This window comes from Rhopalosiphum padi, chromosome 1, assembly GCF_020882245.1.
Source record: "Rhopalosiphum padi isolate XX-2018 chromosome 1, ASM2088224v1, whole genome shotgun sequence".
Lineage (NCBI taxonomy): Eukaryota > Metazoa > Arthropoda > Insecta > Hemiptera > Aphididae > Rhopalosiphum > Rhopalosiphum padi.
In genome coordinates, this window is record NC_083597.1 from 12689061 (window position 1) to 12713198 (window position 24138).

The 24138-nt window shown below is 24.1% G+C and overlaps 1 protein-coding gene across 3 annotated transcripts in view; it reads left to right on the top strand.

Annotated features, from left to right (window-relative positions):
- The window catches only part of LOC132930356 (uncharacterized), a 45285-nt gene that overhangs the window by 12634 nt on the left and 8513 nt on the right, over positions 1–24138 (top strand). For 2 of the 3 annotated variants that reach the window (XM_060996189.1, XM_060996200.1), the window contains exon 10: positions 509–1047. In XM_060996189.1, coding sequence (XP_060852172.1) covers positions 509–685 — 177 coding nt within the window. In that variant the 3' untranslated portion in view covers positions 686–1047. Of the gene's footprint in view, positions 1–508; positions 1048–24138 lie in introns of those variants that run through there. The other variant, XR_009662217.1, reaches the window with a different exon arrangement.

The window sequence follows — 24138 nt, forward strand, 5'->3', positions numbered from 1 at the left end:
GTATCCGTGATTTCTAAAAAACCTCTGATATTATTTTATACTATATTTACTTTTTTTGGTTATAACAATCGTTATAGATTATAGATGTACGTTTAGTATTGTAATTTAATTTATATGGCTACTCTAGACAGATCTAAGAGGACTTCACAGAGATGGTACTAGTGATATTTATTTAGTTTCTAAGTATATTCGACAAAAATATTATTTTTGAGTTTTGAGTATGATAAATGATACATGCAAAAGTAGCCATGCGGCTATGCAAGATAGCATTTGAATAGAGGAAAAAGAAAAATTAGATTGCGAGTGTTTTTTTTTCGATTATGTGTGCTGATTAAAACTTTTGTCACCTCTCCCACCACTATTAAAAACTGAAACAACTTCACTGAATCAAATTATACATATTCGGTAATATTAAAACATTTTTTTTTCACACCACTTTAGTAGTTTAGTCTATAGTTATATTAATATTTATTATATATGCATGTTACGTGTTATTTATATTCTACAGGTAAACAACGAAGACGATGATATTCCGAATGAAATCAATTTAACATCCGTTAGAATATCATATTTATACAAAGGATGTGTAAGATTGGTTTTGCACAAGGATATTTCCGAAGAGGATGTGGACATGGCTATTGAAAAGATAAAATACGTTATTGGAAAAATCAAATCCTCCAGCTAAATTATTACACTACATCGAAAATATATAGCATTATATCTAGCTTTACGAAACAGAAATATATTACATATAGGTAGGTACCTATGAATAAGCATAAAATGTAAAAATTAAATCAAAAGAAATCTTTAGGTTATAAAATAGCTATAAATACTAAGCGTATATTTATATTGTATACATCTTCTATTATTTTAGTATATCTTATTTGACCTATGTACCTATGTTTCAATTATGATAAAAAAAAATACATAGCATATTTAAATCAGGTATAATACAAATAAAAAACTTATTAAGGCTTATTATTAGTTTAAGGCTTAAAAAAATTGTTCAACGTTGTTATAAAAATTAAAACGTTTTAAAAATTTAAATATTGTTATCACATATTCATTTAAGTCATAAAAAAAATTTATTTTTACTATTTTTAATGACAACATGCATAATTCCTTATTCCGAAGCAGAATATTATTTTTGTAAAGTGCTTTGTTTTATAAAAATTAAATTTTATAAGAGGAGCTATTATGGATTATAATTATAAGTATTTAAAGCTTTTATGAGCAGATTTGAATGATACTCCACAAAATATTGGTCTAATACTTACTCCAATCGTCTAAATTTTGAAAACTTATAACTAATAAATAATTTGTCTGAAATTGTATTTTGATAGATCGAAATACTCTAAATAATATTTCGTTTCGGAAAATAAAATTAAAAATACATGTTGTCATTCAAAAGAGTAAAAACTCTAAATTTTAACAATGAAAAGTAGAAATTAAGTATAACTTTTCTTAAACATTTTGTTTTATAATGACTTAACAACTTTATTGTTTACTGAAATAAAAAGTGTTTTACGTTAAATAGATGAATATACATATTGTAAACGGGTACAATATATATACATATACACAATACACATAATATGGTCCACGAAAAAGAGATTGAATTGGTTTGGTCAATAATAGTAGCGCCATCTATTGTCGTTATTTTTATCTTTTTAGCATGTGTAATAAACAGGCATGCGGTCGTCGCTCAATCGCGCCACTACATAGCGTTGTCACATTAATTTTTGTTTTTATTCATTACACTGATAAATTATAATAGCGTGGCACATAATATTTTATGTATTAAATAAAAATAATGTAAAATTAGTTTAGGACTTTACAAGAAAAAATATTATCTAGTTTATCTATTAGAATATATTGTATTACTATGAATAATTTGTTTAAAGTATCTATATTCATTATTTTAAAAACTTTAAATATTTTTATATTATGAAATGAAACTGTAAAACAACATTTAAAAAAAATAATTTTATTTTTTGTAATTTATGCATAATCATTATTATTTTTAAATGTATTACTATTAAGTATTAAACAAGACATACTGTTATATTTTTTATTCCAAAGCAGAATATTTTTCTAAACTTTAATACGTTTGAATCGAACTTCGAAATATTAGTTATATATAACTTTATAAAAATTTAAAGTTCAAATGAGCTACGTAGTTATTCAAAATTTTGCAAGGTACCTCCTAACCGTTATAACTTAAAACAGTTATAACCAATAACTATAAATGTTTTTTTTTAATTATTGTTTAACAAAGTATTAGAAGTATTTATTTATATAGCTATGGTTCATCAAAATACACCAAAACAATTATTAGAGTATTATATATACTTTTTAATGGGTATTATAAATAATTATGTACCTATAAGGCTATAAATTTACGAAATTTGTATAAAAGTCATCGCCACTTTATTTCATGAGATAGACAACTTTTGATGAATAGATTAATTTCAAGATGAGGTTATTTTGTCTATTATTTTGGCTATTAATTCTATTATATTATCATTATTTAGCTATCAATGAATTTATAACGATAAATTATATTATTATTTATGTTAACCGTTAAGTATTAAAATTGAATCATTTTACTATTAAATTATCAGTGACCTCTTATTCCTGGATACCTGGAATCTGGTTTCTTGTCTAAAAATCGATAATTATAGGAAATAAACATTTATCACTTTTAACTTATAAGTACTATAATATTATTTAATAATTATTGGAAGAGTAAAATTCAAAGCCTTTGGATATGCAAGAACCTATACATGATTAAAAACGATTTAATATTTTATTACGTATAATATGATCAACATCATCCAACATAATCTTTTTAAAAATCAAATATTAAAAATATTCAGTGAAGTATGAAATATTCTCATTTAGTTCATACTTCAAAACTCAGTACCTTAAAATATAATTATATTGGTCTTAGACCTTAATATTTACTTGTATAGTCGTCACTCGTGAATAGAATTCATAAAATACCTATGTACTATGTTTATAAGAAAATTACATTGCGTGTGTAGCATGAATAATAATTCTGTAAAATTTGCTAAAAATAATAAACTACCTATTAAAGAATTTCGAGCAATATTATTATGTAGGTAGTATAATATTGATTAAACCATTTAAATCCTTGATAGTAGCAGGATAATGTAAAAAAAAATTTTTGTATAAATAGGAATATTATATATTTTTAAATAACATATTTAAATTTAATTTGGTATAGTAAAATAAATATTTTTAGATTTATAAAATTAATATATAATCATTTATTTATTTATAAATTAATAATATTACTCTCGTGAGAGACTGAGTGAGTTAACATTTTAAATGAAAATCTGATTTTGTTCTATGGATTACCTAAGTATAGAATATAATTTAGGATGTAATATATTTTTAATAAAAAAACTCGTACATGATTCAATCAATTTTCAAAACATTTTCATCACTTTGTAGGTACCTAGGCAATATTTCATAATAAACCAAATGTCCATGTACAGGGTCCGGCAAAAAATCTCCTATATTTCAAGAGGCAGTTGCAAATAAACAAACAAAAAAATAGAAAAAATTCTTTTATTTTTTACTAATAAATATTATACCGGTTAAGTGGTGTCCTCCATTGTTAACATATTCACAAAGCCGTTTCCGATAATTTTCCATAACTCTTCGTGTCATTGCTGGTGTAATGGAGTCCAATGCCTGGTGTTTGGCCTCCTTAAGTGATTATAGGTATGCGGGTTGATGATCGTACACTGTGCCTTTAAATATCCCCAAAGAACGTAATCACAGGGTGATCATGTTAAAAAATTTAAATTTAGAAATTTTTTTTAAAATCACGTTTTATTTTCGTTATTTTTTGTTGGTTTTTATTTCGTTTTTTTTTTGTTCCTTGCCATTACATCTACTAAAAAATGGCACGTATATCACTATCCATCAATAATACCCTCTCCACTGTTATACCACCACCACAACTCACGCAACGCTATTTTTAAATAAGGTAGGTTTTTTGCCGGACCCTATACTAATATCTACCTACAGTTAAAATTAATTTTGTTCCTCTTTATAAAACTATAAAAGATAACTACATTTATTGAATTGTTTGTATATAAATTATAAATTATAGATTGATTATTATCACTTTTTAAGCATAAACTATAGAATATATGTTATGAGTTCCTACTACATATCTGCATATTCACTACATTTATTTTATCATTTATCTTTATTTTTACCCTTTCAATTTATCTTCGTGATAGTATGGTTCATTGTAATGTTTATATCCGACGACTGACATACATTATGCATAAATATTGCATAACCGTAATGCACAAAAGTGTTATTCAATTATGATTATATTTGAATTTGAAATATCTGCATTGAATATACAATATTATAGCCCATTCTATATTTTGACATCGATGCAACTAAAGCCAATTAATTAATATACCAGCTTCGCCTATTTCATGACATCCAGTTCAGCCGCGCCCGCTAAGTTAGTTTCAGCACCATAAAACTTGCATATCTAAAGTAATAGGTAATTATTTACAGTGAATAAATAACTAATGTTTATATTCTCCATTCCCTTGACCCTTTTTTTTGTGTTTGCAAAATTGCAATATACCATGTTTATGTTTAACTGAGTAAAAACCAATCTAAAAAAAAAAGAGTATATTTTAACTTAAAAGTAAATATTCACATATTTTTTAAGAATGGATACAGCTTGATAAAAATTACCATAAACTACACAAATTAAATATGTGTTATTTGCTTTGTAGTATAATTATTATTTTTTTTTTATTGAAGTTTTTGATTTTAATAGTACATAATAATATAAAAATCATAATTTCATAGTAAAATTAAATAAATATATACAATACATAAGGTAATATATTATCATACAACTAAATTTGGTAAATTTTTTATATAAGTCAGTTTTTCTTATGAAGGTTATCATATTTATAATGTTTTCGGTGTCTATAATAGTCCTAATGCTTCGTTCATTTTGGTTGGGATGTTATAGTTTTTGAGGTCGTTGGTATATTGATAGCATATTCTGTTATTATAGTTTAACAGTTGATATAAATCTACAGGTTATGATTGAGGAAGTCCCTCTTTGGCCGTTAGAAACTTGTGAGTTAACCATGTATGGCCTATCCAGCGATGATAAATTACAAATTTTTCTCTTCTGCTAGATTCGAATTTTCCAAATCATTAATTGAATAATGGATTTCTGTGAGTTTATTCCGTTATCTCAACCATGGGGATTGTAATTTTATTTGGATTATGCGGTTTAATAATTTGGGCTTTGATGTCAGAATATACTGATGAGATGTCAAGAAGCTGATGCGATTGTTTGGGTGTGCAGCTGCTTTTGCTGCATTATTTGCCATTTTATTACCTTCATTTGTGTGGCTCTGTACCCAAATGAAGGTGATATTTGTTCTCCTGAATGCATTAACTCAAAGGTTTCTTCTTGCATGAGTTTGGCAAGTGTTTGATGATTGATTTATTGTGTTATCTGAGCAACTAAGTGTGCTCAATGAATCAATGAGTATTATGTTGTTTGTAACAGTTTTCTAGTGTTTTTTTTAATGAATTCTATTATTTTGAATAAAACTATTGCTATTTCTACTGAATATAATATATGAAGCATTCCACTACGTGGTCGAGGGAACCTTGTTACGATATTAGTTATCAAATAAGTTTTTCTATTCCTTATGGATTATGGATAAGTTTTCCGTTCTTATCAATAATAAGACTCGTTTGGTTTATGTATCTAAATTAATTAACCTATATTTAAAATAATACTTTACTGTTTGGTAGATGGCTGTTAATAATTATAATGCTGAGTTCGCTCATGTTAATGGTTAGTTTCGAACTGGTATCGATGTGTTATTTTAATATACAAAGTAATAATTCGGACATGTAAAAAGTGTTGAGTGTGTATATTTTGTATTAGTCAATCATAATATAGTGTGTTTATTATATTATAGGTATTTATATATAGTGTGTAACGAATGTTACAATTCATTTGGTAGTCTATATTTAATTTTAGTATAATATGGGTGTACAGTTGCAATGCCTACCCCCCAGTATTAGAAGCGTCTGTGTAAAACATATTGCAATTCTGGTATGTGTCTAGGATGTCTTTTAAATATTCTTTGTATGCTGTTGCGTTTGTATTATTTTTAATCCATATGTTTTTACCTATATATGTACCAGACAAATGTGGTAACGGTCTAACAAACGAAATTTTCATCACGTGTGGGCACATATATACATAACTAAATAAAACAAATATATATATATAGGTCATATTTTTTAAATTGTTTGATATTGGTATGAACTACTTTTAAGAGTCTTAATATTGAAATTCCAAACTTTAGCTATACAAATTGAACATTTATTACATTTGCTAACTATAAAATAACTTGCACATTTTCGAAGTGTCGACAACATTTTAACATTAAATACTTATGAAAAAAATCATATTAATATATCTTTAATACTTTTAAATACCTTAAATAATAACTTATGAGGAACATTGTATTACATTTTCATACTTTTTGACCCAGCGGTCAGCGGAAAAATGTTAGTGACATCTTTAGAGAAAAAATAAACATCATAAATGTCTATAAATAGCTCAAAAAGATTCAAAATGTTTTGAAAATTATAATGTAAATATTTGGTGAAAAAGTCAAGTATTTATAATTCTTTGTTTTTTGAGTTACATCAAAGAAACAAATCTTGACAAAAACCTGTTTTGTTTACTACATTTATCGTTCTACTCAAAACTACAAAATAATATAGATAGTATTGACGAGAAAACCAATCACCATCAATCGAACAATTTATCTCACTAATTATTTCGATCCAGAATTGTATTTTATATAAAATTATTTAATAATTATTATCAATTTGTGTTCATTTTGAAAGCGGTAAGTTGAGTCCTGGGTATAAAAAAGTAATAGGTAAGTTGGGTCCCAGCTATAAACCATTGGCGTAACTAAGTCTATAATATTAAAAACTTTAATATTTTGTGTTTATTCAATTTTCTTTTGAATAATTCTTTTTTTGTGGACGAACTATTACAAGTACAGTCTGAGACGCGTATTAAATTACGAAATACAATACAAAAAAAGAAAATTACGCTCGGTAAAGAAAAACACTAACTACTTAAGGGAACAAATTACGAAATATTAGTATACTAATAATATTGTTAGATTAGAATTTTTTAAACTTTTATCATTTAAGTTTTTAACTAAACACGATACTTATACGTACTAACATTTTTTTTCAGGACTAAATTTTTAATTATTTATATCATATATTATTTATTTAGAACATGATATTATAAAAACCACATATATTTTAATTTATATATTTTTTTTCTAGGGACAACTTACTTACTACCTATTTTTTTCCGGGACCCAATTTACCAATCCCGAGATATAGGTATATTGTATAATTTTCTGAGCTGAAAGCACTAAAATGGAAAGTCGTAAACATGTATTTAACTATTTAAGTGAAACATTACCAACTGTCAATATAATGAATAAAACACTAATGAATTTCAGTATAACTATATCAAAAGAATTGACAATCTCTAAACATTAAAATCTTCACATTATTTTGCTTTCTATAAGCATACCATTGCTTCTTTACAATAACACCTATAAGTTGATAAATAAACCCGTTTTCCGGTTATTTCTTGAAACCAGTATCTATAATTCTTACACCTAATTTTCTCGTTTAACTCTCTATACATGTCATATACTCATTTATCTATTTATTTAAACTTACTGGCTGTCAGCTGCAGTATTTTAGTATTGTACGGATATATTTGACTATTTGAATGTGTTATACTGTAAATATAGAGATATGTGTACATAATGTACTTGTTCTGTTGTTTCTGTCGAATAATTAGAACAATGCAAATAGAATTATAAATTTCAATAATTTTGTTTGTTAGAATAACATAATAATATAACGGGTTTTAACTTTTAATATTAAATACTTAATGCATAACATAGTAGTACATACATAGTAGGTACTTAATAGTATAAACACCTATAAATATATATAATAGATGATATCAGGTGTATTAGGTAGGTAGTAGATATGAATTTGAATTGTATTAAATCGTCAGAATCGTCCATTGGTACATTTGGTATCTGAATATTGATGTACGTAGGTAGTATAATATGTAGCAACACTTAATTCTCTTTCTATCGAGCATGTCTGTTCATTATACTTAATCGAATTTAGTATAGGTAATTTTGTCTTTTTTATTCCAATACAAATTCATTTACTATCTATTAATAATCGATGAAAAATAATTTGATTAATGATATCAAATAACTACCATTAGAAAAAAAACATTTGAAATATCAATATTTAGAATATTTGTTCATAAAAAAAGAGAGTAGGTAGGTATTTACATTTAAATATAATATTTAATAGTTATAAATGTTATACGTAATGTAGGAATAATATTACACGTTTTTAATTCAGAATGCCTAACCCAACCAAGCTATAGATGATACATTTAGGTGAACAATTTGCATACAGCTGTTGTCATATTATTTCGTTAAAAAAATACAAATACGTTTTTAATCAATTTTTTTATATAAGTTATAACATAGTACAAATAATAAAAGCACTATAAAATATATGACACTGTTAAATGGTAATGTTACAATACTTGAACAGCAATAATATAAAATAGGTACTTGAAGCAATACAATTATTGTCTTCAGCATAAAATATTAGTAAGTTGTACTTAATGCTATTATATGCTTAACCTCAATACTTATGATTAGAATAAACTAGACAAATAAAAACAAATGATATAAATGTCTTTATAGGTACATTGAAAATAACATGCTTTTCACTTAACAAAAATTGAAGGACGAAGAGTCAAAATCTCCTAATTTGGTGGAACTTAATATTTTTTTTTTAATATAGCTTTTCTGGGTCATTCATTTAAACACGTTTACATAACTTACATTATATTTTTTATGCAAAATTACACTTGATATTCAAAAATACTATTTTCTACCTTCTGGTAACCTCGAACTTTTTGCGTGGCTTTTAAATGAAAAATTTGCAAATTTTTTTTTTGTAACCCATTATCTTGAAGGTCTGTTTTCAACACAATTACAATTCAATACGATATATTATAAAATGGTCAAAATTTCAAATTATCATCAATCATGTAACTGTTAATGAATAGAATAAAGACTTTACATTATACTTATTAAAAACATATATTTTAACCAATTATTTATGTACATGTACTATTAAAAATATATATTCTAACATTTCTAGCCAATTATTTGTGTACCTATAATATAGTATTATAGTAAACGTGGATAAATAAGCTCTTCATTATATTTTTCACCGTACAATAATAAAACGGTAAATTTATCAATTTCACACTCGATGTACTTCTAACACTTTAAAAATGCAATGAGTTTGTGTTTCTTAATTACACTAAACAAACATATTTTTAATTCCTAATTTGATATTCGTTGTATAATTAAATGGTGCATATTGTAATAATGCAGTGTTAAATTGTCTTACTCGTAGAAGATCAGATGTAAATTAATTTATATAATAAGTAACAACATACTGCCCCATGATGCACGCGTAGAGTATAAGTTAAAGACATGATGGGCTATGATATTCTGATATTATACGAAACAGTATAGTATATATAAGTACTACACCTAACCTAAGGTACTATAACTACAGTTAGTATATAACTAGTATAAGTATTTGGTTTTTATACCAGCTACATACACTCGTATAAATTATAAACTCCGTTGGATGATGTCATATTATATTTCTATACTGCGTATATACGATTAAATATCAGTCTTGAGTCGGTGACCGGCGATCGCCGGTATAGATGCTGCATATATAGTAACGACGTGACAATTATTAATATGTATTAACATTTTTAAAATATTTAAATTTTAAATACATTTTATGCTTTCTTATTGCGAACCTTTTTGCGTCAAATTAAAAATAACATAATCATCATAAAAGATTAAAATAAGACTGAAGAATTTTAATGTAAACAGTAGTAAAGTACACATTTTATATTTTATTATTTTGTTTAATCTCTTCTAAACACGAATATAGTACATTAATCATTAAAATTTCGTAATAATATTGTACCAACGAGATTCTACCTTGATACAAATAATTGAACTCCCCATTTAGTCTCTTTATGCGTTAATGTATATTGTATATTGCAAATATATATGTATAGGATATATATCATAGTGTAAGTTTTCTTAATGTAGTTGACCCGGTGAGGTAATTTGAAAAGTTATTATGAGCAAATAAAAAATGTCTGACGCTATGTATATATCTAAGTCTTAAAAAAAAATAAAACAAATGCTATTTATTTTTTATTTTATTTTTTTATCAAAATTAATAATACGCGTGTAATCACATTTGTTGAACACTTGTCTTTTCGTATAATCGTCATCTGACATCACTTGATTTCATTATTTAATAAACATTAAACACGTTCTACTTAAAAGTAAATTTAATTTAAAGTTCGTTGAGTCAATTATAAAAATAATCATTTAAAATACACTAATAATTACGAAATCCACATTAGTCATGTTGATTAATTAGAGATACCTAAATGGCTGCCAAATTTGCACCAAAATTGACCCAAAATATAAACAACATGTGTAATTTGCACAGTTTTTTTAAAATGCGTTTGTAATTTGTAACATCCTCAGATGACAGGTAATAATAGAAATAGGAATAGTAATTTACACCAAAATTAAAATCAATTTTTCGATAGTATCTCGATAGTACCAATTTACAAGTGTCTATATCCTATTATAAATTTAGCTTAGTTTTTATTTATAAAATAGCTGAGCTTATACACATATAGTTGTAAGTTTATATAAAATCGTATAGTTATGAATATAAAAAAAAGTTGATTGTTGATTGTTTTGATAACATTTTATGTTTCGCGGTTAATTGAAGGTGGAATAATCTGGAAATAATAATTTATAATTGAAAAAAGGTAAACTTAGATAGGTAAATCGTACATATTAATTGCTGTTATAGGTACTTCACTGTTTTAATACTTACACGTTTTTTGTATTTGTATGAAACTAATTTAATGAATGAAGTTCTTGAAATCAATTTATTATTATACTGGTCCAAAGCAGTTTGAATTTATAATTCAAATTAATATTACCAGATAAGGCGAAAAATCCCGAAAAATTATTGTTGTCATTCGTGTCCATCTAGTCTTGACGTCAACGAGGATATCGAGAAATAAAGGAATATTTAAAATCGAATAAATAAATAATCATTTTGGTGCAAATTACTAACTCCCACCTAAATACCTAATATTAGGTTAAACGGCTAAAGTGTGTGTATAAATGTATATTAATAATATAAATAAATATATATATATATTTTTTTATATATACAAGGAAACTTGGTATAAAGTCACGAGTTTTAACAGTTAAAATTTTAAACATAAATAAATTAACATGCGCAAATAAATAAATATAATAATAATTTTTGAAAAAATATTCGATAATTAAGTATTTAACAACCAACTATTATTTTTACTTCATTACATTTCAAATTAATCTGTAAAATAAAACATAAATCTGATATTTAAAATTAAATATTATAATTAATTTTGTTAATACGTATTATGATACTTACTATAATTTAATAGTAAGTTTATCAATATCACTAAAAATTTTAACATTAAATCCTGACGAGTGACGACGTTATAAAGATAAAAATATTAATTATTATTACGATGACTATTAGATTAATTATGAACCTTTAAATCTTGGATAAACGTAGTTTAAAACAAAACAAAATATCAGAGCCCCCTCTCCCCATCGCACTAATCGAAATTAACCTCTATAAGTGTAATTTAATTATGTTGTATTTGGTACGAATTACAAAATGTTCATATACATATAAATACCTAAGTAGTTATATAGTATATAGAATACTACGGTTGGATAAGTTAATCTCTAAAGCGTCTTGCGTGATACGACAACAATAATATGAGAATTATGACAAACATTATAAACGATAAACCTAAGCGTAAGACGGTATACCATGTATAAATGTGTCCGGAAACACATGTGGATACATCTCATATTATTATGTATGCTGATGATTTCCATTGCCGTCAATACGTACGCGATTAAACTGTAAATTTAATATTGACCGACGAGTTCGAGAAAAATACTGTCCCCTTCGTTAGATGCTGACACTTCAAGGTACGGGCCGTTTCCGGTATAATAAACCATTAAGAGGACGTGATGCCCGCATGTGATAACCCCGTCGTCTTACAAGCGTACAACTAGGAAAATTTGCGTCCAGCAGTATCCATGTTTGGTTTCCATGTTACAGTAAATAATTAACCTATTATCAAATCTTGTTGAAAGTAAAAAAAATCATCTGCGTGTTTTCACTCGGGCTTCATTCATATTTTAATTTTAGAAAAAAAAATTGAAAATTCTCATGATTAGCTGTAAAATATTAAAAAAATCTGACGAGAAAACACAGATAATATTTTTGCCTTTCTAAATTTGACAATAGTTTAATATTTATTGTAATATTAAACCAGACTGTTTTATTTTTGCATTAAGTTATAGTACAAAATCCCCACATTGTACGTTTCTAAGATGGAGACATCACATAATATTTTGTGGGCGTCGCGTCCTCTTGACGTGTTATTGTTATATTATTCAGGTTCATACACACGACATACTATATTAAACCAAAATATGATATTATGGTCTAAAATATAATATTACACAAGCGATACGATATGATATATTATCGTTATTATGGTACATATAATAATTTGATTATATAGTTTTTTTAATTTTTTAATTTTTGAAGCTTGAATACACGAGTATCTAAGCCAGAAATGGAACTTTTGGAAGTGCGTAAATTTGGTTTATCGTCAATAAATTGAATTAGATATACTATCTACCAAAATATCCGCATTGACTTTATTCAAAAATTAATAATTATATAACTTCTTAACAACATAATACATTTTTAACATTACCATAAAGTAGTTATTAATTTATTATAAATACATTACATTGCCTATATATTAATGCGAGATCCAAAAAAAAAAATTATTAATTAATACATTTTGATTCGACTATATTAATAAGTATTTAATTAAAACGTTTTTTAATTTTTTACTTTTCTATAAAATTGTTTCCAAAATACATCCAATTGAAATTTTAAACTAAATAATAGTCAATAAGATATATATATATATGTATATAAAAAAGTGGTTTCCAATCGCAATTTATTTATTTTATAAATATTAAATATATAATAAATTTTTACATTATAGTCATTTTACTTTAATTTTATAAAATTACACTTGATCATACAATATTCAATAGTGACTTAAATGTTTTGACTTATTCCAAACATAAATTAATTATTTTAACTGATTTATGCCATAATAACTAGATTAAGATTAAACTCACGTTTAAAATCAATTTAATACAAATAAATAATCAATATTATACATCAGCTTATTTAGAAATATAAATAATCAAATAACACATAAATATTTTATACTACGATACCATTATAAAAAATAGGTAAATACAATTTATATATACGTGTGTATATTGTATATATATATATATATATAATTCATGATATTTCTAACATTTCTAACTATAAATTATATAATAATACTCGTACTCTACTCCCTCTAGAAAACACAACAGTACCTACCTATATTGAATTTTATTTTACAGTTTGAATTTAAAGTAATGATATAAATACATTATATACAATATGTATATTTCAAAAAACTATAGACAATTACTCATAAATTCTCCCATGTAATTTTCTGGCATTATTGTTTTAATATACCTAAACATAAATTTTTTGAACAAAATGTTTAAATTAATCAGTAGAGCAAAATAATATACTTACACATGAGTTATACTATATTTTCTATATAATGACTAATATAATATTTGTATTATTAATAAATGTATTGTAGTATTTAGTGTTTACTTGCGATATATCATATAATATGCATGTTGTGAATATTATATTATACGAAACTACACCTTCGTCCGTGGGTAAAACTATTACGCTTTTAAGTTGTTACTATACAGCCATATAGGTGTGGTAGGGTGTGCCGATTATTTGTCCAATTCCTACAGAACATCGTCTCTACATTTTATCGTTTTTAATATTTTATAGTAGTTGTTACATGAAAATTATTCGCCAAATACCTTATCTTCAACAAATAAAAATAATATTATATTTATTTAAGAGCATATGAAGTTCTTAGATCTGTTTATATAATTATATTATATAAGTTGGTACTTAGTCTATAAATATAATAAAAATTATAAAAATAGGTACGAAAAAATTTCAAATATTGTTCCAAGTATTAAACTCATAATTATAATAAAGGCTTAGTAAAGTTAAATAAAGTTGTATAATATGTTTTCAAATAATTGTATAGATAATAGATAATTTGAATGATAAACATTACAACTTTTTTTAACGCAACTTATCCAGGATGCATGTTCAATTATATAAATAATTATTGAATAATATATTTTATTATAATATTTTGTTGTGTACTAAAAAACTTTATAAATTTATTTCACGTTTTATCATGAAATCTTCCAACAATTAAATTTTTGAACGTATCTACGAGTATACAATCAAACGATTATAAAAATAATGATTTTCTTTAAATCTTGCCGTTCGGCTTTCACTTAACATTTACCTCGAAACAAACTACAAATAATAATATATATATATATATTATATCAATGTATAAATGTTTACTTTCGATAACAATATTATTTTTAAAAAACTATAATATAAGCGCTATATCAATATTAACAGCAATGTAATATATAATACATGCAGGGTTTATTGGATTTAAGTATAAATTAAAACACGTTATCACTTGCCATGATATTTGTAAACGTTTATGTCCGCACATATCTATCGACTATAATACCTATTATTTGCAATATGCATAATGTGCATGATGCATATTATGATAAATTCTTTAATAATTACCACATTCGATTTTTGTTGTGAGAAAATTTATTCAATCTATCGTTTATCGAATAGATAAATTAATTACCAATAGCTGTAATTTAAATATATAATAAAATATCCTTAGAAATATAGACAGTTTATTCAAATTAAATCAAATGCTATAAAGTATAAATAATTAACTCATTTACAGTGATTTTCTCAATGCCAAGATACCTTGGTACCTATACTGGCTATATTCGACATAATATATTATACAACAAAGTAACTATTTTTTTTTTTTAATATTAAGAGTAGTATCTTATAAAATATAAATGAATAAAAGATTTTTAAATAACACGAAATCAAAAATTTAACATTTCAATTTTGTACTTATATCAATGAAACGCTACATGAGATAATAATACATTTGGATATACAGTAATTAATAGGTTATAATTGTTTAAAATTGCATTTGATTATTAGTTATTCTACAAAGCAATTATTGACGGAAATAAACACGACGAGGTAACATATAATATTATGTAACATTAAACATAGTTTTCCAAGTACTATAAAATATGATTTTCCTTATTATTTATTAACGCACCTATAGTAGATATATAAAAACGTGTAAATTAATTAGTGCTTTACCAACCGGCAACCTTTGCAAATTAATTGAAGAAAGATAGTTCCAGTTTCTACTTGTACATATAATCATCACTTAGATATTAAATGACTGATAAAATTGTATACGCGTCAGCAAATTTGATACCTATACATGAATTTAATTTGAGTTTAATTATTTAAGATCAGTGAACATTTTTTTATCTTTTAATACTTATTATTCACAAATAAAGGGTGTTCCCATGTCATGAAAAATATTGTAAAAATGAAATTCTCCACTTTTTAATTTTCAGTATTATTTATTACTAGTATTTAAAATCTACTTATTTATTTTTAAAATCTAAAATCTCGATAATATTATTAATTATTAATTTTTACTTATTTAAAAATACCTATGATAATATTTTTCATACTTACATATTTTAATTATGTTACAAATATTAATATGTAAAAATTGAGTACATTTTTTTTACATCAGTTATTTAATTGGTCTAGTAAATTTATGTGTATTATCAATCAATTCGTTCAATTATCATTATTTTTTATAGGATTCAAAACAACCTTTTTAAATTACAATTTATACTTGTACTTAATTTGCAAAATAAGGTGGCAGATAAAATAATTATTAATAGTGAAAAATGTTTTTTGACTTAATGTTAAGGTATTTACCAATGTCACTTTTTATACGTGAAAAAAGCGTTGATAGTATATATCGGACACCCGTGAATTTTTTTAACAATACATCAGTGACTATATTTATACACTATTTATAGAATAATATAGTTTTATAACATTGCATTAATACTATAAATATATGTAATATGTATATTATACATATCTGAGATTCTGGGATTAATACCGACCGCGTTTAGTAGATAATATAATATATAGGTAGGTACTCGTATTACTCGTACACGAGTAGGTATTATACTTTTATATATTATGCTTTTAATAATTTTACTTTATTATTATTAAAGTATTAGATCGTATTTCATAGAAACTTTTCATTTATCAAAATATTAAGATTTTATATTTGTTGTGAGATTTATAATCAAATACGGAAATAAGCTATTGTGTTGGTTCGGCTAGGGTCCCTTATGTCAGTTAATATAGGAGTCCCCAGTAATCGACACTCCTAAGTCCTAACCCTCCCAGTAGTGAACCACTAAGTTAAATCTACCATATTATTACTAATAGAAAAATAAATTACTATTAATAGTGATATAAATATATTATATATCAATAACGTTTTCTTAGAAACATTGGCTGCAACAAACCCTGTTTAGAATCATTTTTCGTGTAGAATGACTTGTCGTTGAATGAAAATGTAATACATCCATTACAGTTACTTACTAAATGATGAAATATATACTCGAAATCGACAACAGAGTGGGTTCCGGGTTTTTCATAATTATTTTGTTCAATTACCAACTGAAGACATCTTGAGCTTTTTTAGGTAAAAACCTTAAAAAATGTCTGGTTTTAAGATTTTTACTGATTTCTTTATAATTATTAGTTATATTAATAATTTATTATTATCGACTGCGTGTATAGAATTAAGATTTTAAAAGTTTTTATGTGAACTTTTAAATTTAATTATTTAATACAGACGATAGAAAGGGGGTCATGGTTCCCTATTGCCACTGTGGCAGAGTTTATATTACTATTATGTATAACTATTTTTTAACTTTACATACTTAGTAACTAAAATAAAAGTTTCAATGGATACTAATTTTATCTAATGAATAACATTAATAACAGTTAACGTTTAAAAAACAATTGGAAAAATAAATGTGTATTTACAAATATAATTAATATACAGACGTACTAATAACTAATATGTTTACTAACAAATCTAATTGTGAAATATGTATAGAAACATTAGAAATTCTTTATAAAATATTAAATAGGCACTTATAAATTATATAGGTGCTTGTGTTTTTGCATATTAGTATTTGTACTACAATAAGTGCTCATAACATATAATGGTTTTATTTGTATAAAGTAAATAATAAATTGTTTTATTTATTTTTTATTATAACTTCATTCAAAGAGTTTTTTGTTAATTTTTTCTAATACACGCCTTTATTATTTACTTACCTATCTAATGTTAAACTGGGCAGAAAAAAATATAGTAAAAACATTTTTAATAAATAAAGTTTGACAAATTGCATCGATTTTTATTATATTTTAATATAATAATACATATATGTATACATATTTATCAATGCAATTACAAATGAAGGGTTAAACTTGACGGGGGACTGCAAGCAATAAGTATACAGTCTTATATGAAAAATTATATTTATTAAATTCCATGCACATTTTAAGCTTTTACATTAATATAATAATTACATTCTTTTATAGTTGTGCCGTTTTATACTTACAAATTAATATTACAACAACGTTATACATCCCACTTTATAATGCACACACAAATAGGCACTACAATATCTGTATAATGATCCTATGCAGTCTGTGACCTGTGTGTGCCTTCAAGGACAATTGATTGGAAAACCATGACTCGTATCATATCGTCAATTATTTTGAGTACATTAAAAGTACTTTTCGAGTGAATTTTACTCGTAAGTTCGTCAACGGAACGATATACTTCAACGAGAATCGTTCAACTGGAATACGATTCCAGCTGGTCAATTTTTACAAAAATAGTTCATTGTTTTTATGTTTTCATATAATATATTTACAGATCTTGTTCAAAATTCTAAATTATTTTAAATATACAAATTAATTTCTGAGCACAGTACACACTATGCGTGTTTTAGGTGAACGGCGTTATAATTAACTGCAGACATCACACAACGCAAAAGGGAAATTGGCCTACCGTGACCGTGTATTCAAAATATGTAACAACACGTATTATAACGAGGGTTTTTGATCTATAACGGAAACAACGATTGTTCTACACGAAGATAGTCTACTTAGTACTTTGGGTTTAATTGAAAGATCGTTCTCCTCTGTGCAATAATTAGAATTTTAAATTACATACTTATTTATTCCCAGTTAGAATCTAAAAATACCATCATTCATCAAGCGGCTATCAATAGTGTATAAATATTATTAATGTTTTCCTTTTAATTTTGTTTTATTTCTTTTCTTAGTTCTTTACACTTAAATATTTGATATAAAAATCATTAAAAACCCGTCGCACCTGTATGCGTTGTCTTTGTATTTTGCGTCCAGAAGAATCCATTTTACTCATTTAATTTTACTATTAAAATGAATTGATCAACTATCAAATTTAAATGTAATACTATTATTTATAGGAGCCCCGTGTATTTTTAATAATTTTATATTTTTCGAAATACTATTACATTTTTTTTAAACTAGTTGTTATATTAATATTAGTCTTGTATACAATTTATAGTAAATTTTTATTATTTCATAATTTGTTTTTCATTATTATTATATAGTTGGGCATTAGAAATCATTACATTATGCTTTTTTTTTATAATATACTATATACATTATACAATATAATAGTATTGTGAAGATAATAATTGATTTGCGGGCCCCTTCTTATACCTATTCAATTGTGAACTACTTGAACGTTCATTCACTTCAAGTAGTTACCTATGGATATTAATTATAATATAATATTGTGTATTTCGATGAATCTCAACTAATTAAATTATATTTAAGGAGTTGTAAGTTGACACGAAAAATGTTTCATATAGATAATTTTTTTTTGTATGCAAGTATTGTAAGTATATAATAACTTATTTGCAAATTGACAAAAATTACCAATTTAAAAAAAACATGAAGCAATAAAATAATTTACTATTGATTATAAATAGTTATATTGTATCTACGTCAAAATAGGGATGGATAAGATACTTGAAAACAATTACCCGTGTATAAGGTACTAAATATTTTCAGAAAGATACTAGATTCTTCAATTTTTACCTTTAAATGTATGATACAATAAAATTGTTTTTTAAATAATTATTTTAGTAAAAACAATATTTCATTATTATTTACTTAATCTGGTAAAGTTTTTAGTTATACATATTATTAATTTATTATATAACGACCAAGATAATCTAGAAAGAATAATAATATTGGATATATTTTTTCAGAAATAGGTATATAGATAATGAAAATAATTACCAACACAAAAACGATCTGCTATATAATACTTCTATGGGTACACCATTATCTGCAGCACACAATTTTAAACTTGTTTTATGATTCATTATAAAATCCGTAAATCCATTGTGGAAATAAAATGAGTAAAATTTAAAAATATATATTTAAATCAATAATAATAATAATTATTATTATTATTTTTTGTTAAATTTTGTAATGAAATATATTTGTAATTTTAATTTTAATTTAAAAAAAAAAACAAAAATACAAAATACTCCAAAGAATAAAAAATAGGAAAGTAACTAAATGTTATACTTCATTACTGACTAACCCTGATTAAAGAGGTTAAAAAACTACACTTATTTGTTAACATAATAATGTGAGTCTAATTTGTAAATAATTTTTATAACATTAACGTTAAACATTTTTACCAAAAGGTTTACGTCTAGGTTTTGTTATCGTAATTTTAATAAACTAATGTATTTTACGTAGTTGACAATCTTACCTACTCGTACACAAAGAACTGAAAACGACAACAACATAATGACCAAATATTTTTACTCTTAATGATAACAAATTCTTAATTTTCCAATTTTTAAAGGTCAATAAACTTCAAAAACATATTTGTGTACCCTATACTATTACGTAATTTACAAAACTAGTTGCCACAAAGGTAATATTAATATTTTATGTATATTTTAGGTATCTACTCCTTTTATTTTATTTTATTAAAACTATTTTTATTTTTCCAAATATAAACGCATTTTTAATAATTAAGATCAAATTAATTTTAACTCGCGAGCAAATATTCAATAACAATATAGCATGGCTGTAAAACAATATGTAAAAGTAAAACCTGCAATATTCGCTTTTTTCATTACAATTCTCAGTTATGAAATGTCAATGAACAAAACTTAATTAAACTGTTAACAATTGTTTTTATTAAAATTAATTTTATAACAATAAAATTGTAATTGAAATTGATTTTTAAATCTTATTTTATTGCATTTGAATTTAAATTAGATGATTACGCACACATCTTCCAATTACCATAAACATATTTAAACATTTCTCTTACATTTATTTCTAATTAATATTGTTAGATGAATTTTACCATTAAATTATGATCAAGTTTTATGTAATCATGTTGGTACAATGTATTAAATGTATTATTTTTTCTCCAGTTAAAACATGTCGTTATAGATAATTCTATGTTTCATATTGGATTATAGTTCGTAGACACTAACTACTTGATTTATTGTTTCTACCAACAGAATATAATATAATTTAATTATTATTTATTTAATTATAAACCATTAAAATATCGTCATCCTAATTCATAATATTATTTATATTTCTAAATTATTTAAGTGTGTGCATGCACTTTTTATTTATATAAATTTAATATTATAAATCAATGGTAAATAGTAATCTAATATAATACTTAAAAGTTATAACTTTATAAGTTATACTGTTTGAACATGCACAAACATAAATATCTTTTAAATCCCAATTAACCTAGTAATGTTTTACAGAAAATGAATAGTTTATTAAAACTTTTATCATATGCATGACTTATATAATTTAAAACTAATAGCAAATCAAATTTATTAAATTATAGTTTATTGATATTCTAAAGGTCAATTTGACGTGAAACAACTTGTTAACGTGTACAATATTATCCAAAAATAATTAATAATATATTTTTTTTATCTCAAAAAGTTATTTTATCTTATTGAGATTAATTATATTAATTATAAAACAAAATCTTATATATATTAAATTTACTATTAAATTATGTTTTCAATGCTGGATTTCTAAGATGTCCGCATGTATAATAATAGTATGTTTATATTTATAATTTGATTTATTAGTAAATACCTTCTTTAGTATACATATAATAATTTATATAATATACATATTTAAAATTAAATCATACTCAATGAATTATATACTAATTAGTAATTATACTAACTATATTTTATACGGTACTATTTTTTTTATATAAAAACAAAGGCATTTTACATAAGTACACATTTTTATTCACAATTTTAATATTTATAGTTTCTTAGTTTCTATAAATTGTATAAATAACAATAATGCCATTACTATTACCAATGGCGTAGCTATATGGGGGGCAGTGAGCCATGCTCCCTCGTTGGCTGTATCAACTTAATATAAAAATTAACTGTTATTGTTAATTGTTTTTTTAGTATTTTGGGTCCCCCCCCATTTTAAAATCCTTGCTACGATTACAGTGTTATATATGTGCTTCAATTTAATAAAATTTTCAATCAGTATTTTAGATTTTTAAATATAGATTTTTCCTTATGCTTTAATAATCATCACCACTGAATAGTGAATTGTTGGGTGTTTTCAAATATTATATCTTTATCTGATATATTATTACATTAAATTATCATATTTTATGCTTAACTTGTAATAAACAAAACCTATTACAGTTATAAATTATATAAACACATTTTTATAATCATAAAAAATATTTTACGAAATCTCGGCAATAAGCAGTTTTAATAATTAACTGAGTTTCACTTACAATTTATTTTTGTTTTATCATTATGAAATGTTACATTTTAATTTACGTTTATACCTAGCTGTTGATTAATATCAAATTTTATTTTAATTTTTTTTTTTTTTAAATTACCGGCTAGATCTTTTTTTTGTAAAAATGAATTATTTAATAGTACATATATCATACGATATAATATAAACACTGTCCTATTAGGTTAAATATGACATTAAACCAAACCAAACAAAATGTATTTACAATGATTTACAATAATAATGCCTATACTAATTCAAATATTTAAATTCGATATAGGTAATTATAAGAAAAAACTGACAGTTAATAATATAAATAAATATATTATAAATTATAACACATATTTGATTACTAAATAAGGAAATAATAAATAAACTATGTAATGGCAATGAGCTAATCGTATTTGTTGGTATGTGCGGTGATGTCATTACTAAACGATACAAAATTCCTATTCATATTGATTATAAAGGTTATAGTCAGAAGCTAGTAATTTACAAATTTAAATTATCATTTTTTTATCCATATTATACATAAAGCACTTTTTTTACAAGCATATTTATTGAAGTGTCACAATTCGTAGGCCTCCTCAAATGTCTAAGACATTGTGAATGCACTTCAACACATTCAATTTATTCTTTAATGGTATCTATAGCCAAAAATATTATTAACTATTGACAAAAGAATACATCAATACAATTATATGGGATCTTTCAATACCTTATTGATATTAATTTCGCACTTATTTTGTATATATTATTATTATTTCTAATAAAACGCTATAATTTCAATTCAAACCATAGTGTGAATAATTATGAGTTGTGTCAATTACAAAAGACATACTAATTAAATCTACAGAATTGTCTCACTGACTTTAAAAATAATGATTTTCAAGTACGCATCTATAGGAATGCCACGTAAGTTACGTAACAATCAATTATCATTTTGCATTTTATTACATATTACTATAAGCAATTAGTTTCTGAAATAGGGTTATACTTTTCAATTATTCCATCAAAATTATTTATGACAATTAAATATACACTCGATAAAGATTTAAAGTTTCGAAAGTTTTTAAATTATTATTTAATATAATATAGTTAAATGATTACAACTTGCAAATAATGATTTTTTTTTTCAATTTTCTCAAAAATAAATTATTGGTTACTGTAAAATTATATATTTATTAAATTATATTTAGGAAAACTATATATCTTTATTAAAGTTTAGCAGAACTCGTTCTATAGATTTTTACTTCAACAAACATAATAAATATTTAAAAAAAATATATTTCATTCTGAAACCTTTAATATATATTTTAAAACGTATGCTCAGCATCTATAAACTATAACGTCTCATAATTAATACAATATTAAAGTTTAACATGTGTTGATCACTTGAGCCATTTCTTATAGTTATATTATATTATCTGCAGTTTTTATATACTATATTAACATATAGTTGCCTATTTATATATTATATGTATATAAATCTAAGGTTTCAAAAAAAGCCAGATGTATTTTTTAGAAGAAGTTTTACTCCATATATGGTATTGTATTACACTATATAGTCTTTCTAACAGTTCAAATTATGTTGTTGTTGTATAAATATCTTTAAATAAACCAAACTAACTTGTTTAACAGTAGGCCATGAACAATATTCGTGGTCATGACCATAGTTTTTATCTTCACTGTATTTGTACACTAAGCATCTATATTTGTAACAATTGAAAATATTTTAAATTGACAGCCATGTAA